Source organism: Danio rerio, chromosome 14 (assembly GCF_049306965.1).
Source record: "Danio rerio strain Tuebingen ecotype United States chromosome 14, GRCz12tu, whole genome shotgun sequence".
Taxonomy (NCBI): Eukaryota; Metazoa; Chordata; class Actinopteri; order Cypriniformes; family Danionidae; genus Danio; species Danio rerio.
The window spans coordinates 35752501-35776646 of record NC_133189.1 but is presented as its reverse complement, the minus strand read 5'-3'; the positions used below and the strand labels follow the sequence as shown (position 1 = coordinate 35776646).

Here is a 24146-nt window from a genome sequence, read left to right as displayed (position 1 = left end):
AATTTTTGCTTGACAAAGTTATTGGTTTAGGATTCTGGATGCATTTTTGCTGTGTTGGAAACTCATTAGCTCACACTAAATCAATTATATTATCAGAAATGACAGATATAAGAAATCCATTAATATTCATCACTCTTTTTACAATTATACAAGCAATTTCTCGCCGACGTCAGCTCCACTTTCGGAAATGGTAAACAGCGAGGTGTTATTCATATAAGCCCAAGCATGACATATGTCATGATTAATATAATAATCGAAACACTTTTGTAGGCTATTCTTATGCTTGGCCAAATGTCATGACTTTCACTTTCATTTTACATTATTATGCACAAGCCCAGATATCATCTGAAACTTTGGAAGAATTCCTATCATATATTGGCAGCCATCCAGCATCTCTTAATCAGTTTGCTGTGGGGCGCTGGCTCTGACCGGCCACCGGAGCTCGCGGCCACTCGTTCGCCTTTGTCGTGAGCAAGCCGCACCACACATGCATAAAAACGTCAATCATTTCATTCATTCATCAATTCATTTATTTTCCTTCTGCTTCGTCTCTATTTTAGAGGAAAAGCGATAAACTAAAGACATTTTGCAAACGTTTAACCGTGGCAGAACCCCCAAAAATTCGAAAAAAAGAAGAGAAAGACGATAGCAAAGTGATAGCTAAAAAGGGTAAATAGAAATATTAATTTAGAATCACAGATGACTTATTTAAGCGCAATAGCCCAAATACATGTCATAAAATAATAATAATAACAATCATAATTTAAATAATGAAATTATAACCTATCCCAATCCAGACATAGCTGCGTTTAAATAATAACTGAAGACGCTCCTTTAATGCATTATCATGTTAAATTATTTTAAATTAGACGCCCCATCCATAACCAACCTTAAATCATACCTGAACTCTGTTTAACATTTCCAAGTAAACTGTTTTGTGACATTCTCATAAAATCTCTCTGGTTTTGAAAATCTTTGATCGTAATTGTTCTTAGCCCTGTCAATGTTTATCTATTTTGTATTATTATTATTATATTTTCTCTCCTGTTTCTCATACGTTTATATTCTTTAGCTGTCAATATAATACTTAGCGTCTATGGAAGAAAGAGTCAATAAAGATAGACAATGTGTAACATCATCATCAAAAGACGGTTTATGTGCACATAACCGCACCGGTCCGAGCAGGTAACGAGCCAGCATGGGAGACAAGCTCCGATAAGATTGCAGAACAACGTCTGTCCCTGGATCAGGAGTGAGCTTTACGCGATCACCAGCTGGCTTCCGTTACATAAGGGCAAATATAGATGACTAAAACCTCATTTACTCATTTTACTCATACTTTTTATTATTTATAATGTCCAAGGCATTGATATTAAAATTGAATGCTACTTTTTTTGCCTTTATTAGCCTTTTTCTCGCCTGTTTACTGGGTTAAAAATCTTACATTATTCCATCTCCACCTGCTGGTGAAAGCTAGAGCAGCTGCGATCTTCACTCTGCAATCTATTGCTTCTCCTGCAGTTCCCGGATGTAATGTTGAAATTTATCAGTCGAATTTGATCCACTGAATTTATGGAAGCGAATATTAGAACTGAAATAAAATGAACTGAAAATGACCTTTTGAATATTTTTAAAGGGTATTAAATATTTTTTAAGTGAAATCTGAAAATTGAATATGAATTATTGAATTTTTAAGTATGAAAACGTGTTTGAAATATTTTTCGTTGAAATATTCACAGATTAAATAAACAGATATGTTAAATTTCAGGACCTAAAAATACAAACCCTGGAATTCAAGTCATTAAAATGCAAGAACTTGTTAATACGGTGTATTATTTTTTTCAGTTTGTGATATTCAACAAGCTTTTTAATTCAAGACTTTAGGCATTGATTTTGTTCCATAATTCAGGCTCTCTTTTTCAGGCTTTGACTAATTTTGATCAACAGAAACCACAAGGGAAATTTTATTAAAATGCCTCAGTCTATAATTTTCTTCATTTTTTTTTTTATCTAAAACGTGTCTTTGAAATCTGTGCCCTCAAGTATCATGAACAAATTTAATGAAAGTGCTTAATTTAAAAACATATTAATGCAAATGAGTCATTTTTGCTCAAATTAAGCGTTAGTCACATGTTTGCCTCTAGGTGGCAGTAGAGGCTAATTTACCGCTTTACTTCTTGAAGGTTTAGTTCTTGTTTTTGAGACTTGAGGAGGTTTTTAGTAATGAAATATGCAAAACGATAAGTTTTTAATATGAAATCATTGATTTGAAACATTTTACGTTCACATGTACAACAGACAGGATTGTTGTCACAAAGGGAAACGCTCCGTAACGTTAACTCTGTCAGGTATGTCAGGATGTTTGTTTTCACTGGCAGTATGTTCGTACTGTTTATTGCTTAATGACACTAATGTAATTAAAGCCCGTCTTAATTTAGAATATCATTAGTGAATGCGCCTCACATTAAAAACTAATTTCATTTTCGCTGTCTTTTGTTTTGGCTGTAAGGTAAACAAGTGAACTTACATGCAAGGGCTAGAAAGTTCATGAATGTGAGGTCAAAGTTAAAAAGACTGGTATATTATTTAACCCTTTAACAGGCATTATAACAACTTGGTTGAAGTTTTATTCATAGGTTATCGTTATTATTTTAATTGCTTATTACTATTTATCAGAGTTATGTCAGTATATTATTTAAAACAAGATGTGGGTCAAAAAAAATTATCAAGTAGTGCACCTTAAAGGGTAGCCATTAATGATCTTACATTCCTTTGAATAAAAGTATTTTTTATCTATTAGGAAAAAAAGAAAATCTTAGTGACAACAAATATAATTAGTGACAACAATATTTAATAACTACTATGACATATTAATTTGTGAATTCGCCTCAATTTAAACTGATTTCATTTTCGCCGTCTTTTGCTTTGGCTGTTAACGGTTAAATAATTGAACTTAAATGCCAGGCGTAGTTCATGAATGTTAGATCAGAATTATAAAGATTTGGTATATTTTTTTAAGCCATTACCGTCATGTTTTTTTCTGCAAACTTTAATTAAGTAAAAGTAAAAGTGAGTAAATTATTAGAGCTCAAATCATTGTGCATTTGTTTACATTAGTAGCCTAAATCTAGCTGATAATCTGTTTTTCCAGTCTTCTACAACAAACAGTTGGTAAGCTTGTCAGGCATTTTTCTGCAAGAACAAATGACTAGATAGACATTTCCCTTATAATATAATATAATATAATATAATATAATATAATATAATATAATATAATATAATATAATATAATATAATTTTACAGTTTATTTGGACCTGTAAGAACCTATAAAGAAATGTTCTTTAAAGTAGTGGTGGAGTAAAATTAAATAGTATTAAACTGTATGATGTGCATAAAAACATGTAATTTATTAAATGTAAGAACTGACATGTGCATCTATTTTTGCAGGTTTCCTGGTCCAGGTCTGAAGAGAGTTCATCCACATGGCTCTGAATCCAAACAAAAAACACCAGAACCCGTCATCAGTCAGATCATCGACAAACTCAAGCACATCAATCAGGTGCGTCACACTGTGATGTGATGAAAGGTGTATCTTTTCCATGGCCATGACATTACTATTTTAGAAATAGTTTCTGCTTCTCCAACTTTGCCATTTCAACAACAGCATACGTATGATGGTGCTGCGATTGTCTCAGGTACTGATTATCAGCTTTATTTGATGCTAAAGGGCTAATGTGTGTTCGATTATCATAATGCTTGATCTTTATAGGCATACTGAAAATGACAACATTTACAACATAAAATACAAAAATAATATTAACTGTGTCCTATTTTCTTTGTTTTGTTATTATTTATAATGATTATTTGTTAAAACTACTTTTATATTGTTTTATTTTATACCAGTGTTTGTTTTTCTACCTAAGATTGCTCAAAATGTATCACCTCTGTTTGAGTGGCTCAATTTTTTTATATTCCTAAAATATTAAAAGCAACTTTATAGTTTTGAGTATAGAATTTGTTACATTAAATTAAATAAAAAAATAATAATACTATAAAACAAGATTATACATTGATTTAAAGTATTTGGATGATAATTAGTTTCTATTATATTATGTGATCAAAATTTTGTACTAAAAATAAAGGATTGCACAAATGATCATCTCCATAATAGGATGTGCCATATCATAAAACTTATTTTTTTATGGCAAGCATTTGTGTGTTGCATGAATAGGTTGTTTCAAATTAGATCAATCAGATAGGGTTACTAACTTTATAGTACCTATTTCCTTTAAAAAAAAAAGATATTAAAAACGCTTCTCTAGAGAAATCACAATAAATATACTTTTCACATATTTTACGAGTATTGTTTAGCCCTACTAAAAATACTACTACATTTATTCATTAATTTACATATTATTATAATATTATTTACTCATTAATTAATAAGATGTTTGTTAATGTTTGGTTTTGGCTTTTTCAGAGATAATTATATTGATATCCCGACCGTGACAGAAAAATACTGGAAATTCTCTGTAGACTGATGGCATTTCATGCTGTTCAGCCTTATCATCCTAAAATGTGAGCAAAATCCCCTGTTTTGTCATCACTTTAGACATTACGCTAGATAAACATTCAAATACTAGCTCTAAAGTGGCATTGGTGAAGTAACAATGATTTCTGCTGTTCTGACATTAGCTGCTGATGTGAATGAATGGCGGAAGAAAGTAGTTTGTCATACAATTGGGTTTTTAGACTCTGCATGTTTGATTTTCTTTTTTATATACACGATATTGCCGTCAAACTTGTATAAACACAATATCAAACCCATAGCAGTGTGATATGACTGTATATCATCACTAGTGGGACACTAAGGCACTAATTTGTATTTATTTGTTTATTTTGATCTATTTTTATTAGATTATTTTATTTATATTGAATCTAATTTGTCATATTTTTGTACTTTCTATTTCCTGTTTTGCTTTTGTGAGATTTTATTCTCATTTTATTGTTCTACTCTATTTTGTCTGTAAAAAAACATTAAAGTCCAGAGTAATATGATTAAATTAAATCACATTATCAACCATTTTGTTAAAATGAACACACTGGGTGTTGATTGATTTTATATAATTTTGTCTTTTACAATTCACAAACTTTTTTTTTTTACCAGTAAACTTCTGCAAATAATCCTCCTCTGCATTGGTGTCAGTCATTGCACAGACATGCAGTCATACATAAACTCATCACCTCGGTTTTAACTCGGTCACAACAGTCTGGCTGTCATCACACACACAGATGCACACGTCTGCGTGCTGCTTTATGACACACAGCCTGGTAGATTATCAGCATGTGTGATACGGGCTGCCGGTATCTGTGCATTAATGCAGACAAAGCACAGGCTTTCATTCACTTTCTTCCTTCCTGACTTTAAAAAACAACAGCTGCGTGTCATATCACCTAGTGTGTGTGTGTGTGTGTGTGTGTGTGTGTGTGTGTGTGTGTGTGTGTCAGTGTCAGGGTGTGTCTGCTTATATTTCATGTTCAGTTTGTTCCCTATTGTGAGTGCGATCCTGCATTGATATTTGACTCTTTAGGGTTTTCAGTCTGTATATTCTTGTATTCCTGAGAGAGACGCATCTGGCTCATCCACAGGAAGTTCAGCGGGCGCTTCCTCTGTACCTGGAGGATGTGTGTTTTTGGCTCGGCTTGAAGATATGTTGCAACGCAGTCTGGCTGTGAATGACTATAGGCTATGGTTAGATCGATCCAAGTGTGCGTGTTATTGAAACTTTTAGTCTTTTTCCCCCTTTTACATTTGTGTTATATTGCAGGGAGTCATTTAGCTGACACGTTTATCCAGAGTGATTTACAACTAAGGAATATGACAAGTAACTACTGGATTGTCATTATATAAAGGCAATGGAAGGGGTCAGAATGCAGTCAAGTGCTTTTGAAATAAATAAATGGTATGAATAATAAATTAATATGAGACGACACGGTGGCGCAGTAGGTAATGCTGCCACCTCACAGCTGGTTCGAGCCTTAGCTGGGTCAGTTGGCGTTTCTGTGTGGAGTTTGCATGCTCTCCCCACGTTTATTTGTTTATTTTTATCTATTTTTATCTGATTACTTTATTTACATTTGAGAAAATGGACAAGTGTATGAGAAATTGGACTTTTCCTTCTGTTAAACAGGAGTTGGGGAAAAATATATAGGAGGGCTAATAATTAAGACTTCAATTGTATGGCTGAAATATATATACGGCTCCTGTATATTTCCCCCAATTTCTGTTCAACTGAAGGAAGAGTTTTTTAACACATTTCTGAACATAATATTTTTAATAGGGATGCCCTGATCAGGTTTTTCCAGGGTGTTCCTTATTTTTTATTTAATTTACCTTATTTTATCATTGAACAACTTTGTTAGCAAAAACAGAGCACTTCTGTGAGGTAGCTTTAACAGTCAATTAATAAATAACATAATGCTTCACTTTTGGACTTTAGTACAACAGTTATTAAAAAAATAATAATCATAATCTTCCAATAAATCTTCTAATAAATAATAAAAACAAATAGCACTTCAACCAAAATACCCGGAAGGCATGTAAACAAAAATTAAATAAATAAAAGTGCCTCAGTGTTTGCAAAGCCAGTAATATGCTTTTAGGAACTGCACTCCTAACTCTGTTGTTACTGTTGTCACAGTATCACGTTTTACGGAATGAAAGGTCTGTTTTTCTTAATGAAAACTAACAACTCTACTTTGTCAGGTTTAAGCCTGTTTCTGTTCTCATCAAGGACACTTGCAACGCCATTAAAAGTTCTCATCAACTTTATAATACCTCCAGACCTGAGAAATACTTGTGTTTTCTGCTTCAAGCTGCTTCCATGTTTAACCATTTAACCAATAGCATCTATGCAACAAAGTGACTTCATGCTACACGCATTGCTGTTTCTGTGTGAAGTCAAGAAAGAGGTCTAACTCTGTGCCACCGCATACCTATAGTTGTGGTACAAATTATGAGAATTAACAGGGTTATTCAAAAAGAATACCACAACTTTGAAAATCTGTATTTAATCAAAGAAACATGATGGAACCTTGGATAATCAATCAATGTGAAGAGTACTTAACAAAGTTTTATATATATATATATATATATATATATATATATATATATATATATATATATATATATATAGCTAATTTCTAATAATCTCTTTTGCTAATTTCTAATAATCTCTTTTGCTAATTTCTAATAATCTCTTTTATCTTTGCCATTATGACAGTACATAATATTTTAATAGATATTTTTCAAGACTCTAGTGTTTAGCTTAAAGTGCAATTTAAAGGCTTAACTGGGTTAATTAGGCAAGTTAGTGTAATTAGGGAAGTCAAAAAATAATGATTTGTTCTATAGACAATTAAAAAACATATTGCTTAAAATCTAATAATATTGAATGTTTTATTATTATTATTATTATTAGAAACTTATTTTATTCTAGCCAAAATTAAACAAATAGGACTTACTCCAGAAAAAAAAATATTATTATAAAAATATAAATATTATAAATATTATATTATTATATTGCAACAACATGCAAATGAAAAGCCATCAGCCTTTCAATTTCTTCATAGGATTGGTGGGTTACATTAGATGAACAGCAGATTGATTTTTTTTAGCACCAGGTTAAACTTTCTGACACCTTTATGCCAATCAAATACATTCAAAAATGAATTATTTAAGAACAAGAATAGACTTGTGCTGAAAACATTTTGGCCAACAGTCTCTTTAGGTGAGGTTAATATTAAAATAAACTAAAAGTAAATGACTATAAAATGATATGGGTGTTAGACTGTTGCACTTTTTTGTGTTGTCATTATGCTTATGTTTATATAGGCCTATTGTTGTGTATGCAATGTTTGTATATTTATAACCACCTCTGAGGAATTCGGGGGTTGCAAGTCACTGGCATTGTTATTTTAGGGGTCGTGAGCTGAAAGGTTTGGGAACTCCTGTTTTAGACATCATTTGGGAAATATTTGTAAAAGAAAAAAATCTCACAGGAGGGCTAATGATTTTGACCTCAACTGTATATTAATTCTATATATAGTACTACATCCTGTGTGTGCACATCTTGCATTAAGGCAGTATATGTATGCATGTTGTAAAAATGTGTGTGTGACAGAGAGCCTCAGCTCGGCCTCACACTCAATGGCCTGATCTGAGCGGATTAGCGCAGTGCTCTTGTTTAAACAGACCTCAGAGACATCAGAGCGGCTCGGGTGAGTTGTGGGTCTCGTCTGCCCTCAGGCTGTGGAGGAGGACACTGGGGTCAAACCTACCATGGGACGGCCCATCATTTTCTCAGTTACTCTGCAAATAGAGCGTCTCTTCTCTTCTCTTCTCTTCTCTTCTCTTCTCTTCTCTTCTCTTCTCTTCTCTTCTCTTCTCTTCTCTTCTCTTCTCTTCTCTTCTCTTCTTGTCTTTTCTCTTCTTTTCTTTTCTTTTCTTTTCTTTTCTTCTCTTCACTTCTCTGCTCTTGTCTTCAATTCTTTATTTTTTCATCTATTTTATTCTCTTTTTTCTCTTATCATCTCTTCTCTTCTCTATTCTATGGTCTGTCATTATCTTGGTTGCCCTACAAATTGAGCGTCTCATGTCTTCTTTCTTTTCTGTTTGTCTCTTCTCTTTAATCCTCTTCTCTATTATTCTGCTCTTTCTCATCACTTCTCTTTTATGCTCCTCTTTTCTTTTCTTTTCTTTCTTTTCTTTTCTTTTCTTTTTTTATCTCTTCTTTTCTCTTCTCTTCTCATCTTGTCTTGTCTCCTCTCTTTTTTTCATCACTTCTCTTCTCCTTTCTCCTCTTCTCTATTCTTCTAATATTTGTTATAACCTCTCATCTTCTCCTTTATTGTCTTCTCTTATTTTATCATCATTTGTTTTCTCTCAGCTTTTATTCTGTTCTCTATTTTCCTCTTCTTTATTCATCTACTCTTTCTTGTCATTTTTCTAATCTTGTTTTATCTTCTTTTTTTCCTCTTCTTTTCTCATCTTTTCTTTCCTTGTCTTTTATTTTCTTCTCTATTCCCCTGTTCTTTTCTCTATCTTGTACTCTTTCTCATCTCTTTTTTTTATTCTCTTCTCTCTTCTCTTCACTATTCTTCAACTCTTTCTTGTCACTTCCCATCTTTACTTTTATGCTCATCTAATCTCTCATCTCATCTCGTCTCGTCTCGTCTCTTCTCTTCTCTTCTCTTCTCTTCTCTTCTCTTCTCTTCTCTTCTCTTCTCTTCTCTTCTCTTCTCTTCTCTTCTCTTCTCTTCTCTTCTCTTCTCTTCTCTTCTCTTCTCTTCTCTTCTCCATTCATATGCTCTTTCTTATCACTTCTCTTTTATTATCTTCTTTTTTTCCTTTTCTTGTCTCTTCTTGTCTCTTCTCTATTCTATGGCCCGTCACTTTCTATGCTACTTTGTAAATAGAGCATCTTTTTTCATCTGTTTATTTACTCTCTTTACTTCTTTATTCTTATACTCTGTCATATTCTGTTCTTCTCTTCTCTTCTCTTCTCTTCTCTTCTTCTCTATGAAGGACTGACTCTGACCTTCTTGCCTTCAATTTCTTCCTCATGTGCAGCTCCTGTGAAGTGTCCAGCTGTTGTTTCAAGAGACACTGTCACATAATTTACGTACATGACAAAGATGCACATACAGTATGAGTGAAAGAAGGACATTATTTTATAGAACCCACTTTATATTAACTGTCATCAGCTTATGTTTGATGCATGTACCTACATTGTTCAGGTCTTAAAATTGCTTGTATGTAATTAATTTCTGCAAGTACATGTGTAATTCAACTGTTAATACTACCCCTTATTCCAACATTAAAGTCCCCTATTTAGCTATTTTGTATATGAACCTAAATGCAGTGTAATGTAACTCAGGTAAAACGCCTGCAAAGTTTTAGTGATCAGAAATAATGATAGGTGTAATTATTGTCTCACAACGGGAAAAAAAAAAAAGATTTTGGACTGAAATGAGTTGTGAATAGCGGCAGTCGTACTTCCTACACAAACCTGTGCTGGTTTTTAACAAATTTGCGCAATGTCAGTGCATCTAAAGCAAGTAATCACTTTGCACTTCCAAAAGATGAAAATCTGGCTTGAATTTATACATTAAAAACCACAACATTGCGAATGTTCATTTTACAGTGTGTGGAAGTGCTGAGGAAGCTGCCAGAGGAAAAATTCACAAATCCTAATGCAGGGGTTTCTAAAGTTTTTAGCCCACAACCCCTAAAATAACAATGCCAGTGACTTGCGACCCCCAAATTCCTCAGAGGTGGTTATAAATATACAAACATTGCGTACACAACAATAGGCCTATATAAACATGAGCATAATGACAACATAAAAAAGTGCAACAGTCTAACACCCATATCATTTTATATTCCTTTATTAATTAGTTTATTTTAATATTAACCTCACCTAAAGAGACTGGTGGGCACAATGATTTCAGTCTATTCTTGGTTTAATTTTGGAGACCCTCACTCAGAGACCATTCTCAAAGTTCAGTCATGGCCTGTACTTATTTTTAATGTATTTGACTGCCATAAAGGTGTCAAAAAGTTTAACCTGGTGCTATAAAATCAATCTGCTGCAGCCGATGTTATTGCTGTGTTGTTAATCTAAAGTAAACACATTAAAAATAATTTAAGGGCTGATGACTTTTCATTTGTATGTTGTTGTTTTTACTGTTAAAATTGTTTTATCTTCTGTGAGTTATGGTTAAATATAGTAATTCTAATAGTTTAATAGTAAAATAGTAGAATAATAGTTTAATAGTTCTAATAGTTTAATAATTTAATAGTAAAATTTATTTGATTTTAGAAATCACTAAGCGACCCCCTATCATTGTCTCGCGACCGCCTAAGGAGTCCTGAGCCGAACTTTGGGAACCACTGTCTTAAGGCATTTGTGCTGTTAGTTGTTGACCGGTCACTTTTCTGACCAATGAGTACAAACCTCTCAGAAACGTATGGTTTATAGAGACTGAATACATTAATGAACCATTTTAGTCATTGTGAACAATTGTATAATGCTGCAATTATGAAAATTTTTGTTTTATTGATGCTTAGATTGAAGTAAAATTATAGAATACCTCCAAAACAAACTTAGAAACCATAAAAATAGTATAATGTGGCACATTAAACCTATCCATAACAAAATTAATACCCACACCCATACCCATGTCCCTATAGCCTTTATATTATCCCACCTAAACCTCAATTTAATATTGTTACGCCCAAAATCATGCAATCACTTTAATTATTAACAAATAAAAAGGTTTCAAAAAGAGTTATTTATAGCAATGCCGTTTTGTAGTCATAGTTTGGGGGTGCTCAAACTTTTTTATACAAAGGGCCAAAAACCAAATAACATTGTGGGCCATTTGCCAAAGGCAAATATACCACACTATTTTACAATAAATTTGTCATGGATAATTTCCTAATTTATTTCATAATATTTCAAAATAAATAGAAAATGTTCATTTAAATGGTATTAACTAATGCAGTAGAACTTTTAAAACAATAACTTATAGCAATACAAAACATAATCACATTTATTACACAGTGTAAATCAATGCTGAATTCATTTGTCAAGATGAATCTGCCTTTGACTTGATTTGCTCACCTTTACATTGCCAAGAGACAGGATTTACATTTAAACAAAATCTGATTATTTACACCATTTCTTTGAAGCGTTTATTATCAGTTAGCTATTACAATAAAACAAACAAACAAAGGGTTATATTACATTTAAATTGACAATCTCTAAAGCATCCTCAATATTCTCAGATGGGATGGTGGGCCGAATCAAAGGTTACCATAGGCTAATTTGACCCGCGGGCCCTACTTTGGGCATCTCCGCCATATAAGAAGGGTTTCCAAAAGTAAATAAATTTTTTTTTAATAATTTAATAAAACTTTTTCCACTTTTTCTTTTGTGGGCTAATAATAAGCAACCTCCCTGTTTTGAAGAATGTGGAGATTGTTATCGATTCTGATTTCCCAATCCAGTTTGATTCTGTTTGTTTTGAATGAATTCAAATCTTGATTTGATTCTCAATCCTTCACTTGATTCAGATTAATAAAGATTCAACACGTTTTTTATTGACATTTCTAAATATAAAGAAATGGGAACCTACATTTAAGTGTAAAAAGTTACAAATGGTAAATGAGTAATATAAATTAAGAGTCACAAACCTGTTTTTACAGACCATATTTAATATAAACAATATAGAAAAATCTATTTTTTCCCCCATTTATTTTTCCCTTAGCATGTCTGTGCATAATACCACATGCAGATGTTCAGTATAACAACACAGTTCTCAGATAATAAAATGTAATCACAAACACACAGATGCTGTTGGTCTGGTGACTGTATGATGTCAGGGCTGCTCACGTCTGGAAGGCAAATGGCAAGTGAATCACAAAAGACCTGTATGGCATGTGTGCACCACAGATAAACACTTCCGCAACCCACATAAACACATAAACACACACATTCGTCTCACTACATTAGTGAGGAGATCTCTTAGACTTCCGTTGTTTTTCTAGCTGGTTAAAGATATTTTCTGTCACACAACTCTTCTTCTAAACTTCCTCACAGAAACTTTGGCAAATTACTTAAGTTATTAGTTATTAGTTTTTATTTTTATTAGTTTTAAATGTAAAAATGACTGTTTTTGACCAATTTAAAGCCTTTTTGTTAGTGAGGTTCAGCTAAGTAGTAGTCAACAGGTTTCGCTGTTTTTGACATTTCGGACCACGCAAATTCAGTCATGCATAATACTGTTTGTTTTTGTGTGGAAAGAAAGCAACCCAGGGTTGTTTATTAGACTACGTGCACACATGATGTTATTACTATGGCATTTTCTAAGAATTGCTTGTCAAGTCATTTGAAAGTGCACAATGTCCTAAATGAGATAGAACAGGACAAGACACAACAACGTCCAAAGGCAAAACCAACTACAGTAGTGTTCATTTCTTGTCAAAACTAAATCCTGGCTAACTAAGCCCTTATATATACTGTTTATACTACAAATATATAAACAAATAAATATCTGCTTTTACAGATACCTTGATACAGATGCTGAAATCCACAATAGTTCAAATATTTCTGAAAGCTGCACAATTGAAAAATAATCTTTACAAACATAATTTCACTTGTTAATTTTTATTTGCTTAAGATACACTTAAATAGTTTACTCTTTTGTTCTCCTAGTTCAACTGAGACGTAGAGTCATGTATTTCAGATGATATGCCTTTTAAGATTTTATAAAATGATCAACTCTAAATATCTGTATTACAGCACAGACAATCATGGTATAACCAGATATCTCTGTTTTTCCTGTCCGATTGAGCTGTCCACCAAAATGTCCCCATGTTACAGCAAGCTCAAAACATCCTGCAAATATGTTACAAAAATCTTAGGAAAATCTTTAAAAAAAAATCTTCAAAATCTTAATTAACAATCCAAAACCATACAGTATACCATAGTGATCGTTTTTACCAAAAAACTTTTTGTTAAAATAAAGTGACGTATGTACTGAATCAGGGGTTGGATTTACTGTACAAACATGGCATACATACAAAACAGGCATGAAAATGTGCAAGCACCACGGGCTTTATTTCCAAAGTGCATGGCACTAAAGCAAGGGTGTGTCCGAATCAAGTTTTGCTATTTTGAGCATGTAAATATACGCTCTGTGCTCTGGTGCATGGTCTAACAGGGTTGTGCTTATTCTCTTAACAGGTTATGGGTATGTTTTGAGCATAGCGAGCATTAAACCAATCAGAGTCTCATCTTGTTGTGTTGTGCCATGGCACATTTGCTATTTACATGGCAGACTTTGTAAGTGGAAGAACTGAACGCTTCATGAGGCTCCATTAGCCTACAGTATATATGTAATTTTTTTTCGACACAAACATTTGAGTCAAAACTATTTCTAAATTTAGTTCTGATTTCCAGGAAAACAAATAAATGAACAATAATAACGAAGTGTGGTGAAAAACTTGTTATTTCTATTTATATCTAGGCCCACACGGAATCTGTGCACGCAGAATTCCGCAGATATTTAGCCCATCATTGATTCTTTGTATTTACTTGTGTAAATGTGTGTAAATTGATATTTATTCAGTTTTTTTAATAATCTCAGAACTATTATTGACTAATATGAAAATATTTATATGACTTATTTACTATAGTTTAATATAGTTTGTAAAGTAATATTTTCTGTCTTTTAGTAAATATATTATATTAGAGACTTGCTTTGTTTACCAAATAAAGTGGATCTAATTGGATTTGCATTGTAAACATTAAATACAAGTTAAAAATGTTGGATTTTAAAAATTTTATATATTAAGGTTTTAGTTATGATACTCCCAAAATCATTTTGCATAAATCCACAGATTTTGACCAAAATTCTGTGTACAAATAAAAAAAAATGTCTGCAGATTCCTCCTGGCCCTAGTTATATCTAAACACATATACTATTCTTATGCCCCATATGGTGATGCCTGTGTCTCCAAAACTTGACAGTTGGAAAAATTTAAACTTATTTTCATTAAAACAAATATAAATATGCATATAATAAATAATACTAACAATAATAATAATAATAACATTATTCAAATTGTCATTAATAAATGTGAAAATTAGGGTTGCGTTGGTCTGAAAATAGCAACAAATCGTGCCGTACAAAGTTTGTGCCATATTGCACCAGGTTTATGATAGGGCCCCACTTCCCACACAAAAGTTGCAATCTATTAAAAAACTAACTTGACACAATTTGCACTTTAAGTAAACTATCTGAATTTATATTGATATAATGAAGCCACATCATAATAGTAGCCATAATTATTAATAAATAAATTTACATTAATTTTGGCATACATACTAAAATACTAGAAGTCAAGCTATTAAATGTTGCTCTTACAACTGAGATCGATAACAAGATTTTTGTCAAATAGTGCATATACCATTTTGTATTCTCCTCTTGTTGTCTGTTGTGTTTAGTTACTCCCATGGCATCTATGTGTTCTGTTTGTTTGTTAATGAAAAATGGATACTGCGTTTGGACACTTGCTTTGCTTTTTCACTTTTGCATTGCACAATAGACTGTAACAATGGGATTGTTTTGGATGCAAGTTAAAGCAATAATTTACCCAAAAATAAAAAGTGGTTAAAAACTTTTATAAGTGCCTTAATTCTGTTGAACTGAAAAGAAAAAAAGAAGCTGAAAACCTTTCTTCCATAGTAGTAAAAACAAACACTATGGAAGTCAATGGTTACAGGTTTCCAGCCTTATAAAAATATTGTATTTTCTGTTCAACTTAAGCAATTAAAGGGTGAGTAAATGATGAAAGAATATTCAGTTTTGGGTGAACTGTGCCTTTAAGTAGTTAACTCATGTAAGAATTCTCATACACCACTGAACGCCTGTCAGCACTGAAAATAATAGCTGATAACTTTCAAATGCAACGCTTGCCTTAAATCAATGTTTACATTCAGAAATCATTACATCATCTACATGAAAAGTGATATCGAAAAGTGTAACGGGGCACTTTCATTTACAAGCAATAAACACATTCCTAAAGACAGGGTGACGTACTATTTTCTAATTACCAGCGACACGTCTGTCTCTTGTCCTCCCTCGATTTAACCGCTGTCAGCGTGAACTGGGCTTTAGGGAGACGCTCTTGTTTCCTTTGTTTCACCAGTGCGAACTCAAACATGTTTTAATCAAATGTTCAGTTTAACGTAGCCCTGTGATAATAGTTTACATCTGGTGTTATCTGGCACTCTGTTAATGCGTGCTCTCATTTGTTTCCAATAGTTATTTCCCAGAGCAGACTGACACAGTCCTCATATCAAACTTTTCCTCGGGCTTCAGAAAGCCAGCATCTCATCTTCTAGCCTGCGAGGCTTGTTACTTTTAGCGTAGGCTTCATTTTAGCAGTTGTAGTACTATAAAACATTTTGGGTGTGGAGCCATTTGATTTTATAGAGCAATAAGGTTTTTGGAGGCTAGATTTTGAAATATTTCTCCATATAGCGTGACAAGACCATGTCCCAACGAGTGTTAGTGCAGCGGCACTAGAGATGGCTTGTTGGCTCAGATTTTGGGCCTTTTCTAAAAGAGAGACACCGGGGGCTCTGCTGAACACCAAAAGACAAAACTTTACCCTCCCTCGGCTCTGTAGACCCAGATTTCTCACGCTTAATGCAGCTGATGTAATGGCTGCGCTGGGCCAAGTTTAGAGTAAGCTCGTCTCTATAAATGAAAAAAAAGGACTTGGTGCTCAAGCTATTCCAACTGGGCAAGTGCTCAAAGAGTCTGTGTGTTCTTATCTGCATGCCTAAACATGACTCTCTCTCTCTCAGGGCTAATACATATGAGTTAGCGCATTAGCCAGTGCTGATGGTTTATTGTTTTTTTCTTTTTTTTTAAAGGGTTTCATTTTCTACACTTACATTTTGACCAATAACAGTCTGTAGCCAGCGTTACAATTTGTCCAGGTAACTGAAATAACTTTTAAATAAAGATGTTTTACCTGGTTAGGTCATGGTGTCCTTTTTTACATTTTCAGGTTTCTAAGTAGCGGATGGCGTCATGGTTGAGTAAACTTTAGGCGCAGTGAATGGGAGAGTACAACAAATATTTTTTTTAATGGTTTTTGCTGAAATAATAAAAGAAAAGTGCAATGACGGTATTATCACGACTTTCAGAAAAGGGGGGGAAATAGTGTGAGACTGATGGCGACAGCCAGAGGAGAAAATAATGTCAAATTTACTCTCAACCCCACAGATGCTGCATTACAAACACCTCACATAAGCGGTAATTCATTTTTTGTAATTTTACGCAAAGATTATATGATACAGTCATAAATGCATATAAATATTCATACATTTCTTTAAAAATCAAAGTATTAAAAACTTTCAAGCATTTAAGATTATGAGGACCTTAATGGTGCGTCATAACAGTCTTGTGAAAAGGGTCCATTGATAACACGTGTTTATTAGTTTTGCTCTTTGTAATGATGCAAACAAAAATAAAACTTAACGTTGGTTATCATTATTAGGATTGATGGTTTCTAATTCATTCATTCATTTTCCTTTGGCTTAGTTCCTTATTAATCTGGGGTCGCCACAGTGGAATGAACTGCTGACTTTTCCAGCATATGTTTTACGCAGCGGATGCTCTTCTAGCTGCAACCCAGTACTGGGACATTTATATACACACTCATACACTACAGCCAATTTAATTAATCCAATTATCCTATAGTGCATGTCTTTGAACTTTGGGGTAAACAGGAGCACCCGAGGAAACCCACGCCAACATGGAGAGAGCAAGCAAACTACACAAAGAAATGCCAACTGGCCCAGCCCAGACTCAAACCAGAGACCTTCTTACTGTGAAGCAACAGTGCTAAATACTCAGCCAGTGTGCTGCCCATTGATGGTTACCGTAGAGGACAATTTACAAAAGTTTATAGCTTTTGTTTAAAATTTTCAAATAAAAATGTTTTAGCAAAAAATTTTCAAGTCAATTAAAATCTTAAATCCTGGAAAAAATATATGCATGTATGAAGTGACATTGTTTTTTATTCCACCATTTTTTGAGTATTTTTGTACATAATTGTTTGAAGCTGATTTGGTCTGTTTTAACCATTGAATTAACTGAATAAACATAGAATTGAGCATTCTTTAATGCATATGATATACTTAGAAACATTTCAATGAACAACAATACACAATGATGATTCGTGTCCGTGTGTTTTAAGTAGTATAAATGTGTAATTATGAGTAAAAAAAAATCAAATGTCATAAAACACCTATAGTATTATCAAAAGCAATGATAAAGTTGATACTTATGGCCTAGTGGCAGTGCTTAATTTGTAGATGAATAATTCCCGGAACAAAATAAAAGTTACCGTGACCAACGTCCACCAAACAATTTCAGTTTTCCCGGAACAAACAACATTAGTTGGTGATGCAAAAAAAGCACATTTCAGTTATAGGTCAGTCATCGTTAATAAGAACATGTAGCTACAAACAAACATAGCTATGAACAATCACTATTCATTTCACTTCACTATTATGTGCCAAGTAAAAAAATAATAATTAAATGACTCGCTCTGTTTAATCTTCAAGAAGAGCCCACAGTTACCTCTTCCGTCATGTTTTCTGGCTGATTACTTTGTTTCTGTCTCCTGTTTTCCTGATCCATTCGTGCAGTTTCACCTTCTCAAGATCCCTTTTGATCAGGCTCATCCACAGATTTACTCATGGTTTTAAAGAAATGAGTATATGCTTGACTGCCTCTTTGCCATTTTGAAAATACAAATATTATTTAGGTTGGCCATTATGCCATCATTTATTTTCGTTGCTCACTGTGTGAATTTTGCTTTAACTTGCACATGGAAACCACATTCATGTGTGCGTGCATACACAATCCAGATAGCCTTCGCTTACGCTCATTCACATTCTCTCGCGCACACACAAACAGACAAATCCAGAGTTCCAGAGTTCAAGTCCAGGCTCAGCCACCTTTCCTAATCCCATTCCCCCTTTTTCTCTCCAACTTCACTTCCTGTTTTTACAAACTGTTTTGTCAAATAAACCTATAACAAAAAGTCAATAGCTAATTGCCGCTGTGCATGATGGAATAACCAATTTATTAATTAATTGTTTTTTTTTTTATGTTTTCTGTAGCATGTACTTTACCACATAATAATTTTTATTTGTGTGTGTGTGTGTGCGTGCGTGCGTGCGCGTGTGCGTGTGTGTGTGTGTGTGTGTGTGTGTGTGTTTATCAACCATTGTGTCTGCTTGGCGGAAATGGCAGAGATGTTCATGGATGAAGCTCATAGCAGCACACACCCTCAGTCTGTCTTCATGTGTGTTTTTGTTTGTTCCCGTTGCTGTCAAACATTCACTCATGCTGATCTGTAAAGTCTGCAACAGCTCTTCATGTTTATACAAGATTGGTGCGTCATTTGTGGACAGTTTACTTCCTTTGAGGGGAGCTGTTAAACTGCAAATCCTCCTCCACAGTTTGTTGTTAAAAATGAAACTTAATAAATGGGTAAAATGTCCCTGAGATTAGTGTGCGGCTAAACAAAATCACCCTCCGTTAAACTTTTAAGGACTAATATAGTGAAACAAAGTTTCCAGAGACAGACTCAAGTAGTTTGTCTGTCCACAATGAAAGCAAACACGCACAATCAGAATAAACTCAAGGATTAATATTTATAGATTTATTTGGATTGGACATTCTGACCAATACCTGTCTGTAGCCAGCATTGCAAATTGTCCAGTCAACTAAAGCAACTTTTAAATAACAAAGATGTTTTAACAGGTTAGGACATGAAGTATTGAAAACACATGTGTATTTATTAGCTTTGCTGTTTGTAATCTTGTAAACAAAACTAAAACTAAAGGCTCATTATCATTATTAGGATTAATGGTTTCTACAAAGAACAATTCAGAAAAGTTTTATGATTAAAAAAAATGTTTTAGATGATTAAAATGTTGATATTAAGACAATGGGCCCTATCATACACCCAGCGCAGTGTGGCGCAAGGCATGGCGCAATAGTCTTTTGGTAGTTTCAGCTTGGCACAAGAGTCGTTTTGAGGCATTGCGCTACGCTGTTTAAATAGCAAATGCATTAGCGCTAATTTGTGCGCCCATAGGCGTTCTGGTCTAAAAAGGAAGGCGTTCTGAGGCGGACCGCTCGCACGTTGCTATTTTGAGAAACTACAATAGATTTTTCATTAGACCAAAACTAACCCGGTCTAAACTCCGACTTTATTCTCAAAACACACCTATAACTCATTGATAAAATAAACTCAACCCTTTTAGACCATGCGCCACTGCGCAAGGCAGATTTCCAGTCCTTGAATTAGCAAAAATTAAAAAATTAGTCCTGACACGCCCTGAAAGCGTTTGCGCCCTGCGTTTTGCGCTCTGCACATGGACCGTCAAAATAGAGCCCAATATTTTCAAGTAAGTTTATGGGTCAAAATTGTGAGATACAAAGTTGAAATATTAGGAGCAAAAAACAGAATTGCAAAACAGTAGACATATTGTAAAAAAATATTATAATACATTGCATTTTGGCTACTTGCAGTGGTTAGCACTGTCACCTCACAGCAAGAAGGTCGCTGGTTCGAGTCCCAGCTGGGTCAGTTGGCATTTCTGTGTTGAGTTTGCATGTTCTTCCTGTGTTCACGTGGGTTTCCTCCAGGTGCTCCGGTTTCCCCCACAGTCCAAACTCAAGTGCTATAGGTGAATTGAATAAAATAAATTGGTTGTAGTGTTTGTGTGTGTGTGTTTTCCAATACTGGGTTGCGTCTGGAAGAACATCAGCTATTATTATTCGCTTGACTATGTATTATTACAGAAATTCATAGCTTATAGTTAACTGCTGTTTTTCTGTTTATTTATGCTTTCAAATAGCTTTATAAGATTTTGATCTCAGTTCTGTTTGATTTTAATGTTAATTTTAAGTACATTTTAAGTGACCTTTTTAATTTTTTCAGTCATTTGAAACAATATGTTTTATAATCTGGTTAGCTCATGTAAATTACAGTTCAAAAATAGATTAATGAGCTGCTGTCGTTTGTTTATTGTTTTATAAATATACTGTACGCTCACCGGCCACTTTATTAGGTATACCTTACTAGTTCCAGGTTGAACTCCCTTTTGCCTTCAGAACTGCCTTAAACCTTCATGGCATAGATTTAGCAAGGTACTGGAAAATTCCTCAGAGATTTTTTTCCATATTGACATGATAGCAGCACGCAGTTGCTGCAGATTTGTCGGCTGCACATCTACGATGTGAATCTACTGTTGATACAATCTACTGTTGATACAAGGCAGGATGGATCCATGCTTTCATGTTGTTGACACCAAATTCTGACCCTACCATCCGAATGTCGCAACAGAAATTGAGACCAGGCAGCATTTTTCCAATCTTCTATTGTTCAATTTTGGTGAGCCTGTGCGAATTGTAACCTCAGTTTGCTGTTCTTAGCTGACATTTATGTTAGCGAGCAGTTGAACGTCTAATACCTAATAAAGTGGCCATTGAGTGTATTTCTTAAAATGTACTTTAATGTTCATAATTTGATCCATATTTGATCAGTTTTCAGCTCAGTTATTGCAATGGATTTTTACAGGACTTTCTCTTTATTTTTTTCTGTGGTATGTGTGGGTCATATAAGCCAATATTGTTTGAACACTGGGGACAGAGTGAGCGAAAAATGAATATATTTTCCATAAAGTGCTGCCCTCACATGTATAGTTGAATTTACGCACACTGCCAAATTAGATTTTCATATTTAGGAAAATATGTCTTTCCGCTGGTGCCGTCATCAGGACCATCTGGACTTTCCAAGGTATTGAGTTACTGTTAAAAAAAAAAAGCCCGTTCCCAGCGGAGCTCAAAGGATAGTGGTGAAACACTGCAATTATCTGATTGGTCTTTGATTATAGAAGTTCCCTCCAGCGCTGAGATGTGTCTACCATGTGTAGGGCAGAGAGGTGAGCATATATTACATGCGGCTTCTCATGTTAGCCTACTTTTGTGAAAAATTAGATGCTGCGTTTTTCTTTTTCTTTTTTGCATACTATGAGACAACTCTAGGCTAGATATCTTTCATGCACACTCACTTTTTTTTCGCTAATTTCCTGGCTGGAAGTGTTCTCTGCTTTTCTTTTGCTAGTTTTGTGCCCTCACTTTCTTTCTGTCTTTGAACTCCACCCTACATTTCTTATGCTTTTTCTCCCATGTTAATCCCACTTTGGTTGCCGCTCTCCTTCCTGGCTGCGTTGAGTTGTATGTGACACACTCCAGTCCTGCAGCCCTGCTTGTCTCTAATTAGATCCAGCGGTGGAGATGGAGAGAAAGATGGAGGGAGAGAGAGAAGGAGGGCCGCAGGTGAAGCAGGAGAGCAGACAGCAAAACAAACCAGAGCTCTGCATTCCAGCACGCTCCCTCCGCTGACTCCAACACCTCATCTACTCACTTAAAGAGTACCAAAACGTACCATGCTTGAAAAAAACACACCTTTTCACATTAGATGAGTACAGTTGTCAATAAATATACAACTAATAGTAATTTATCTTAATGAAAACTGACTTTCCTGAGCAAAACATGGCTCACACATTTTTACAATACCTTTTTTATGCTAAACTGATTCATTATTTTGGAATTTTACTGCATTTCAATGATTCAATGTAGCAGTACATTATTTTTCCCCAGTTTCTGTTCAACAAGGAGAAGATTTTTTTCAACACATTCCTAAACATTCTAGTTTTAATAACTGATTTGTAATAACTGATGTTTTTACCATGATGACAGTAAATAAATATTTTATTAGATATTTTTAGGATACTAGTATTCAGCATAAAGTGACGTTTAAAGGCTTAACTAGGTTATTTGGTTTGCCTTAGTCAAGTTGGGGTAATTAGGCAAATCATTGTATAATGACCTTAAAATGTACAATTGACTTTACAATGGATTGTAAAAAAAAAAAAAAAAGATTTTATTCTAGACAAAATAAAACAAAAACATTCTTTAGAAGAAAAAATATTGTTGGAAATACTGTAAATAATTTTGCCCTCAAATGTATATGCACATTACAGATTAAAGTGTAAACAGTGGAACTTTTTCAGCATTGGAGATGATAATATTAAAAACATGTATTTTACAAATGAACAAATTATAAGGATTACAGATGGATCACATAATTCAGCACATTTAAATTTGTTAATACAGAAAGAACATTTTCAATGCATTACAGTTTTTCTCAGTCACTTTGGCGCATTTCTCAGATCAGAATTGAAATTCATCAAAAAAGCAGTTTCTCATTCCTTTGAACTAGTGGCACATGCTTTTGTACATCCATGCATATGAGTAAATGTGCAATTCTCTGATGTTTCCTACATTACCAATTTCTTATGTCATGTTGATCAAAATGTATTATTTCGGTCTCTGTTGAATAGTCTCACCCCCCAAAATATTTAATATCTTGTTTATGCCATTAGACTTTACATGCTAAATGTCTGAACAAGTTGTCATAATTTTTTGTCATGACATATATTTCTATGCATTTCCATTAGACCTTTTTTCGAAATCTGTCTACAATTAGTAAATTTCTCCCAGGTGATTCTTGACTTTTTCTAATGAAGGTGCATCTCAAAGCAGATTGTCCTATGTTCACATTTCTACTTTTGTTTAGTTTTTCTTTGTGCTATGCAGTGCTGTCTTTTCATTTCTGTATCACAATGGCATGATCTGTCAACAAATAACAGGACAAACAGCAAAAAGACTAATAAAAAAACAAAAACGCCATAATTTTCCTCAGAACAGCTCTTCAGAACACAGTTATACTGACAACAAGACAACAAGTAATTTGATTATCCATACACAATGACACAAGGACTTTTAATTCTGATGGTGCTGACACATTCATTGACACAGAAAATTAGTTTTGAGAGATGAACTGAGGATTTTCTGCAAGAAACTGGTTTTTGCTGTTAATCCATGGTGTTTTGCTATTTGTACGTATTGTTTCGAGAAATGCACTTACTGTTTTGTAAACTTTAATTCTGATCTGAGAAATGTACTAAAGCAACTGAGACTGAGAAAAACTGTAAATGTATAAATCGGTTTAAATGATAATGTTTAAACATTTTTTAAATGAGTATTTACTGCTTTTTTCAGCAAGACACATCACAATTCTGGGGGGGTATATATATATATATATATATATATATATATATATATATATATATATATATATATATAAAAGATAAAAAGTATATTTTATTTATACTGTTTGGAACTTTATTTTCAATAATGTAATTTGTAATAATTCCTTACATTTTATATAGTGCTTTTCTGGACACTCAAATCGCTTTACACATTTTTTGGGGGAATCTCCTCATCCGCCACCAGTGTGCAGCATCCACCTGGATGACATGATGGCAGCCATATTGCGCCAGACCACACACCACACATCAAGCTATTGGTGGAAAGGAGACAGAGTGATAAAGCCAATTATGATCTCTGGATT

General features: G+C 33.8%; 1 protein-coding gene across 2 annotated transcripts in view; it reads left to right on the top strand.

The window, feature by feature from the left end:
• gpc3 (glypican 3) overlaps positions 1-24146 on the top strand; it is a 296516-nt gene that overhangs the window by 199350 nt on the left and 73020 nt on the right. For both annotated transcript variants that reach the window (XR_012389405.1, NM_001305618.1), the window contains exon 6: positions 3449-3560. Coding sequence is in view for 1 of the 2 variants with exons in the window: in NM_001305618.1 (NP_001292547.1) it covers positions 3449-3560 (112 nt within the window). In the remaining variant the exon portion in view is untranslated. The remainder of the gene's footprint in view (positions 1-3448; positions 3561-24146) is intronic.